The sequence below is a fragment of the Buceros rhinoceros genome, unplaced genomic scaffold, assembly GCF_000710305.1.
Source record: "Buceros rhinoceros silvestris isolate BGI_N320 unplaced genomic scaffold, ASM71030v1 scaffold2047, whole genome shotgun sequence".
NCBI lineage: Eukaryota > Metazoa > Chordata > Aves > Bucerotiformes > Bucerotidae > Buceros > Buceros rhinoceros.
The window spans coordinates 33,881-41,587 of NW_010422554.1; the positions used below are offsets into that span (position 1 = coordinate 33,881).

The 7,707-nt window shown below is 47.2% G+C and overlaps 1 protein-coding gene across 1 annotated transcript in view; it reads left to right on the forward strand.

Annotated features, from left to right (window-relative positions):
• Window positions 1–7,707, forward strand: part of LOC104496873 (ovotransferrin-like) — a 14,891-nt gene continuing 7,184 nt past the window's right edge. Inside the window, exons 1-8 of the mRNA XM_010140057.1 lie at window positions 1–131; window positions 2,458–2,624; window positions 2,836–2,944; window positions 4,095–4,286; window positions 4,471–4,606; window positions 5,039–5,094; window positions 6,407–6,576; window positions 6,702–6,907. Of these exons, the coding sequence (XP_010138359.1) occupies window positions 89–131; window positions 2,458–2,624; window positions 2,836–2,944; window positions 4,095–4,286; window positions 4,471–4,606; window positions 5,039–5,094; window positions 6,407–6,576; window positions 6,702–6,907 (1,079 nt within the window). The 5' untranslated portion in view covers window positions 1–88. The remainder of the gene's footprint in view (window positions 132–2,457; window positions 2,625–2,835; window positions 2,945–4,094; window positions 4,287–4,470; window positions 4,607–5,038; window positions 5,095–6,406; window positions 6,577–6,701; window positions 6,908–7,707) is intronic.

Here is a 7,707-nt window from a genome sequence, read left to right on the forward strand (position 1 = left end):
GGTTCCAGAGCCATCACAGACTTGGAGGGGACAGTCTGTGACCAAGACTGCTGCACCCCCTCCTCAGCACCTGACTCCCTGCTCAAGTATGAAACTCGTATTCTCCACTGTGCTGTCCTTCGGGATAGTGGGTAAGTATCTGCTGACATCAGTTTTGGGGGGAAAGGAAGAGTCAAAACTTCCCTCGGCTTTCCCCCTAGACAAAGCTGGTTTAGAGCTGCAGCACCTGTCAAACCCAGCCAGCTGTTAAGTAAAAGCCAGGACATAAAGCAATGTTTACTTCGGCAGCCGTGGATCTCTGTCAACAACGATGGTATTTTCGGCATTAATGATAGTAGCTTTTTCTTGGGGCCAGCCCGTAGAGGCTGGAGGGAGGTCTGCAGCTCCTCACATAAAGCTGCTGAGCACCCAGCTGGCGAGAAGGAGGGATGCTTGGCACCCATTGCCAGGGAAGAGACTGCTCGGGAGCAGCTCTACACTGCTGCTGCTACGGCGTGAAGGGAAAAATCACCCTCCGGCCAACTGTTGTGCTGAGAGAGGAGCAGAAGTTCAGCTGTGGGGGAGAAACTAGAGCAAGACCTGCCTGCCAAGCCTGCATGTATGTTGGGTTCAACCTGAAGGCAGTGACAATAAAACAGAGCTTAAATAACAAAAGATTCTGCATGCTCCCCTCCACTCCTGCGCTGCTCTGTCCTGCTGCTGTGGCTGTTCTTTGTTGGACTCTTGTGCATTTTATGTCTGAATTTGCTGCTGCAGAGCTGGCTCTGCCACAGCAACGAGATTGCTGCTGTTTACCCCTGACCTGTGAACCGGTGCCTGGAAAGGAAAAGAGGGGTAGGCAGAGGGTCTCTTCTGATCCCCCCTGAAGCATGGTAGTGATTAACATCCTTTGGTGGGAAGTGCTCCCTGTGCTACTGGCATTGGAAACTCCTCAAGCACCTTTGCTGAGTACTAGCATACAATGATGTCTTATTAACTGTGAAAAGTCCCTCTTCCCACCCTGGATGGAAGGAGCCAAGAGGTTGCTCAAAAGTTCAGCGGCAGAGGCCATGGCACCCGGGCTCGGGTTGCCTTCCCCATGTTCACCAGTGCAGCCAGGCTGACTCCCTCAGGAGGACCCTGTCCAGCCTCTGCCCAGGGCAGGATGGTTGCCAGCACTAGATTAAGGTAACCATGGCTTTGTGCAGCTAAGACTTGAAAAACATAGATGACGGCAGTAGGAATTAAAGTTAAGGATTCTTCCTGTTGCCAAATTCAGCACTTCCACTGAGATGAGAGGAGGTGTCTGCTGGCAGGGTTATGGCTCAAAAATCAAGTAAGAGAGAATACCTCAGAGGTGAAAGAGAAACTGGAAATGGCACAGGTTAATCTGCGGATGCTGAAATGAATTGTGCAATCCAGGTTTTGGAGGGAGTGAGCTCTGTATACAGCCTCTTGGTTTGCACAATCCTGACGGGAAGGGGCAGTTATGTTGAAGTCTGCGGCACGGGCTGGCCGCATGCTTTAACTGCAAGTTTCCAGCATTTCTGGTTGCTGAAGGAGGTGTGAGTCTGTGTCCACCTGAGGTCTTTGCTTTGCTCCAGTCTCCCAGAGCAGCCGGTCAGCTGCATTCTCGGATTGGGGGACTCCCAGGAGAAAGGACTGTGGAGGTGGTGTGGCATCTCTGTTACTGGGTATGGTGGAGGAGGTGAGATATGAAAAGACAGTTAGATATATCAGATCATCTAGCTGCCAAGGAGACCATGTGTGGCAACATACTGAATATAGGATGGCCAGGTCAGAGCTGCTCTCCCTCTGGGGTTATTTGAGAAGACACTGCTTCAGTGAACCACATTTTCTCTCTGTTTTCACCAGGTCTTGAGCTTGATATCTATTGAAGTGTGCAGATTTGTTCTCCTGCTCCTGTGGTTGTAGCTGTGAGTTCAGGCTGCTTGAATCATAGTGCTGTGCAGGACATCCTTTAGGAATGATTCAGGGACAGGAATGATCCTCCCCGATGTTTCTGAAGGTGCACACGTCAGGCAAGAAAGAAAGAGTTTTTCGTAGGAGACTTAGGAGACGTGCAAGGGAGATTCTGCACCCAGCCATCATCCAAGGCCAGGACTGCAGGGGATCAGAGATCATGTATTCACAGAGAATCACAGAATCACAGAATCATCTGGTTGGAAGAGACCTTTAAGATCATTGAGTCCAACCGTTCTCCCTGCACTGCCAGGGTCCCTAAACCATGTCCCTCAGCACCACATCCACACGGCTTCTGAACACCTCCAGGGAAAAAAAACATGGTTAGATGCCACGAAGTAGGTGGCAGTGCCTTAACCATATGTGTGTTGTACAGGCCACTAGGGCCTCTTCCATCCTTATCAAGGGGAGTGCTAACCTTCTCTCCTTGCTTTTTCTCTCCATGTGGTCCCTTTCTGCTTCTCTGAGACTATGTATTTCCGGTTCTTTCTACAGCTCTGTGTTTTGCTGCTCCTCCATCCAAGGCAAATGTCAGATGGTGCACAATATCCTCAGCAGAAGAGAACAAATGCAATACTCTAAGGGACCTCATGCGGCAAGAGAGCATTGCATTGAGCTGCCTGCAGAAAGCATCGTACCTTGACTGCATAAAAGCCATTTCGGTGAGTGGGCAGCAAATCTCTCTGCTGTGCTCTGAAGATGTTTCAGCAGCCTGGAGAAAACTGGGGTTTCCTTTGAGTCACTGGTTGTTGCCTGTGATCCCCCTGGGGAGCAGGACTCACTCACAAGGGTCCAGGAGAGACTCGGGGGAAGCATTTTTCCTTCATGCATCCTTGCTCTTTGTATACTGACTAAAATCTTTATGTTTTTTAGAATAATGAAGCAGATGCCATTAGCTTGGATGGTGGTCACGTTTTTGAGGCAGGACTTGCCCCCTACAAGCTGAAGCCTATTGCTGCTGAGGTCCACGAACAAAGTGGAGGTACATTTTCATGCAATATTTTTAAGCCAAGTGGTGGTAACAAAGCCATCCTTTCCACGCAGAGCTCCCATATTATTTCTGTTGAGTGTCTGAGATACTGCACCTGGCTTCCAGACCCCACAGAGGAAGGGGAGTGGGGGTGGGGCAATTACACCAGAATGTGAGTCATCACCCATGGCCGTAGAGTCGCTGCAATGGAAAGGGACAGACGCGGTGCCCCATTTTTCATGTTAGCTGTGATGAAAGTCACTGATCCAGTGATGATGCAGCGGCCAAAGAAGGAGAGCACCATGACCAGAAATAATGGTCCTCCTGAAGCACAGCATAAAAAATTGTGGCAATACCAAAGCACTTCTGCTTTCAGTGACCTTGAACTATGCAGGTCAAACACTGAGCTAGATAGCACAGAAAACCTGTGTGTCTTCCTGTGCAGCCACCAAGACAAAAAAAAAAAAAAAAAGATTGATGAGGCGACAGCCTTGGGAGCTGAACAGATGCTATTTTGCTGTTTTTGTCTGTCTTGCCTCGTGCAATCCACAATGTCCAAAGCTCCTAATCTCTTTTGACCTTTGTGCTGGAGTTCAACCTGTTTGTACACAATATTCAGGAGCAAATCAACATGGCAGAGTCATTCTCAACACAGTAGATAAGAAAATACAAATATTAAATTGAAGGATGTGGTCTCTACTGCCCCCAAAGCTCAGTTGTTTTATTCATATGTAGCAAGTAATGGACTATGTATAATTTTGAAGACTAAATGTGGAATTTCGGTCTTGCAAGGCTTACACGTATGCTTCAGTAGGCAACAGCATTTGAGAAAAGACTTGCCAAGTAAGATTTGCCAAAAAATCTTGTTGAAGCATCTTTACAAAACTACAGGCACGTCTAATGTCTGTCTGGTGGCAAAGCATTTTGCATGTGATAGTATTTTCAAGTCACATACCATTATAAATTGTAATATGCAATGTTACTTTGAGATTGACAGCATAGCTCACCGCTAAGGAAACGGGAAGGCCATGAGCGTTCAAGCAAAGTTGCTAATTATTTGGAAGTGCAGCATTTTATTCTCCAAAATGGGGAGGTGGGCAGGATTTGAAACATCCCTAGGTCCTGCTTTTTCATTGCTTTCCTGTTTTTTCCTGCATTGCAGACTCCACAACCAGATACTATGCTGTGGCTGTCGTGAAGCAAGGAACAGGCTTCACAATAAACGACTTGCAGGGCAAGACATCCTGCCACACAGGCCTGGGCAGGTCTGCTGGCTGGAACATCCCAATTGGGACACTCCTCCACCGAGAATACATCAAGTGGGACGGCAAAGACTCAGGCTCCATTGAGCAAGGTGGGAAACAGTGAGATAAATAGGCTGATAATAGGCCAGGGCTGGTGGTACAGTCAAAGCGATGTTGTACGATCTTCTGCAGAGGTCCAGAGATGGCTTGCAGAGCAGTCAAGTCATTGATATCCCTTCCAGATCCTTGGAAAAGTTAATTTTAGACTAACTATTGCTTCTTTCTCATCCACAGCGGTGGCCAACTTTTTCTCTGCCAGCTGCGTGCCTGGTGCCACCACTGAACAAAAACTGTGTCGTCAGTGCAAGGGGGACTCCAAAACCAAATGCTCCCGCACATCGCCTTACTCTGGATATTCTGGAGCTTTTCAGTGAGTGAAAGTTATTTTTCCTTCAGAGAAACATTCTAGCCCTGACACGTGCAAGTTTTTGTTGTACCAGGGATGTCTGTATTATAATCGGGGGTCCTGAGGAGACTGAATTTATAGAACAGCTGGGAGTGCTGGTAATTAAAGGTCCAGTAATAACTGCAGGCAGCTAGTGGGAGATGAGAGAGGCAGCTGGCTTGCATGGTTTTGTACTGACTCAAGGATACATAGCATTAGTATTGTGCTGAGTCTAACTGGGCTTCTTGAGCTTTACTTCTCTGCCATTACATTTTCATTCCTGCCAGCATACCTTTTTTTGGAGGAGCAGTGCTGCTCTACAGTCGCAATTTGTGCTGAAGTAATTTGCTGAAACAGGAGATAGGGCGCCACAATGCCTGTTTTTTTGAACATGTCTTCTGTTCCTTCCACCTGCAGGTGTCTGAAGGATGGAAAAGGAGATGTGGCTTTTGTGAAACACACCACTGTTGAAGGTAGGCCCGCAAGATCACTTCTTTCTCTCCTTTCTAATACAGCCTCTCACTGCCACTCCATCCTGCAATTAGTCTACACTATGCAGGCTTTTATTCCCCTTCAGGTTTGCCCTAAACCTCTTCTCTTTTCGTCTCTAGAAACATGTTTTACACACTGTGGAGTGACTCATACTTGTTACTGAGAAATATGATTATTGTGAGAACCACTTTTGCGTCTTCGAGGTTCTTTGAAGAAGGAAATCCTGCTTGATTTAAGTTCAGGGGTGTTATCTTTGGTACCATATCTCAGAAAAAGCTGTAATGTTATTACAGCAAATGCAAGGTGAGCGATTGTGTAGGTAATTATGCTCACCCATCCCTCTGGGAGGCAATTCTGCCCACAGGAAGAGTTCACGAACTCTGCATTTCTTGGAGATGGAACATGGCCTGGCACATCCAGGACCTGCAGTGAGCTCAATGGAGGGACAACCAAGATGGTCATGGGGCAGGGACACTTGTCCTTGTGAGGTGATGCTCAGAGGGGTAAGCTTGAACAGCCTGAGGAAGAGACAGCTTTGGGGGGACCTCAGAGCAACCTGCCTGCACCCACAAGGAGGCTGGCTAGCAAGTGGAACCAAGATCTTTACAGAGGTGGACAGTGGGAAGATGAGAAACAATAATCATAAACTGAAACAATAGAGGTTTGGACCAGATACAAGGGGAAATATTTTTTCTCTGAGGACAGTCAAGTAGTGGGACTGGTTGCGCAGGAGACTTGTGTACTCTCCATGCTTCAAGGTTTTCAAGATACACCTGGAGCAACCTGGCTTGGACCAGAGATCTTCAGAGGTCCCTTCCCACCCTAATCCTTCTGTACACCTGTGATCTCAGACCTGGGCTGTGTTTTCAGCCTTGACATTGGCTACCTACTGGCATTCACAGACCATGTGTGGCTCCTGACCTGTTCGGTCCATTTGTACGGTGTTTGTAATTCTATTTGTATTTTTATCCATTTGCACATGTCTGGATGTCTAGGATGCCTAGGATGTGTTTGGTTGCCTACTGCCACATAAATCCGCTTAGTGTTGGGTTAATTTTGACAGAGACAGAGGTAATCCCTCTTTCACAGGCACGCGTATTCTACTTTCCATATCGCCTTCCTATGGCCATGATCTCCCTATTATCGTTGCAAAGGAGGTGCAAGCAACCTCTCTTCTGTAAAGAAGTCTCCCCAAGCTTCAGCAGAAATAAATTCATTGCAAAGCTGCCCCGGAATGACTTTTCTGGGCCTGTTTTCATGGTGATGCAACTAATGGTTCCTCTCTTCCTCCAGAAAATGCCCCAGAGGAGAAGGATCAGTACGAGCTTCTGTGTCTGGATGGCAGCCGTCAACCCGTGGACAACTACAAAACCTGCAACTGGGCCAGGGTGCCTGCTCATGCTGTTGTGGCTCGAGATGATAACAAGGTTGATGACATCTGGAACTTTCTCTCAAAAGCACAGGTATTGCCAAGCTCTCCTTTCCTTCCCCTAGTATGCCCTCTTCTGTCCTTTGGCACGGCTTCCTCTCTCCAGCTTTCCAAGAGATTTGGTACAGTCATTTGTTGATTAGCTTTTCCCCATGGCAGGAAAAATTTGGTGTGGACACAACCAGCAACTTCCACCTCTTTGGGCCACCTGGCAAGAAGGACCCAAGCCTCAAAGACTTGCTTTTCAAAGACTCTGCTGTAAAGTTAAAGCGCATCCCACGACTGATGGATTCCCAGCTCTACCTGGGCTTTAAGTATTACGGTGCCATCCAGAGCCTTCAGAAAGGTGGGCAGGACACGAAACGGTAATGTTGTGTCACTGTGAGCTGTGCTGAAGAGTTGGGATCAGCAAATACATCTGGCAAAAGCAACACAATTTTTTCAAACGCAGACAGTATTCTCTGCAAAATACTGAAAGGTATAATCAATCATCAAAGTGACACAATCACCATGCTGACCAAGGTGGAAAATTTACACACACTCCTTGTCCCTTCACCATGATTACAACAACACAAATTGCCCACAGTTATTCAGCTGGTGGTAGAGATTGGTCAAAACTGTTGCTTAGAAAAGCCAACATGTCACAAATGATCTGCAAAACCCATTTAAAATATACAGTTGCTCTGAGATCTCTAGTGTTAGGCTCAGCCACTACGGAATTTATGGAACGGGGTGCATGGAATTCGCTTAGCATCAAAAAAGATTATTCAAATGCTACTTCACAGAAACACAAATAGGTTGCGTTTTTCCAGCTTGGTCTGGTCTTAGGCTCATGGCTGGCTGGGCTGTGAGGTCCGGAGAAATACGGAATATATTATAGGCAGCAATACCTATGACTAAATACTATCAATGCATGGTCATTTAGTGGTTGCAATGGTTTTTTAGCTAACAAGAATCTGTGTGAAGAGCTTGTGTCATGCAGAAATTCTCCATTCTGACCTGTGAGATTTTTGAGCACCCTTCAAGCTTAAGAATCATTCCTCCTATTCAGGTCAGCCCAGGACTTGTTAGACATTTTGCACCGGGCAGCAGCACGTTGGTGTATACAGATGGTTTCACAGGGGCTGAGTCCCTCGCAGCCGGAAAGCAGCCTGTTCATAGCCTC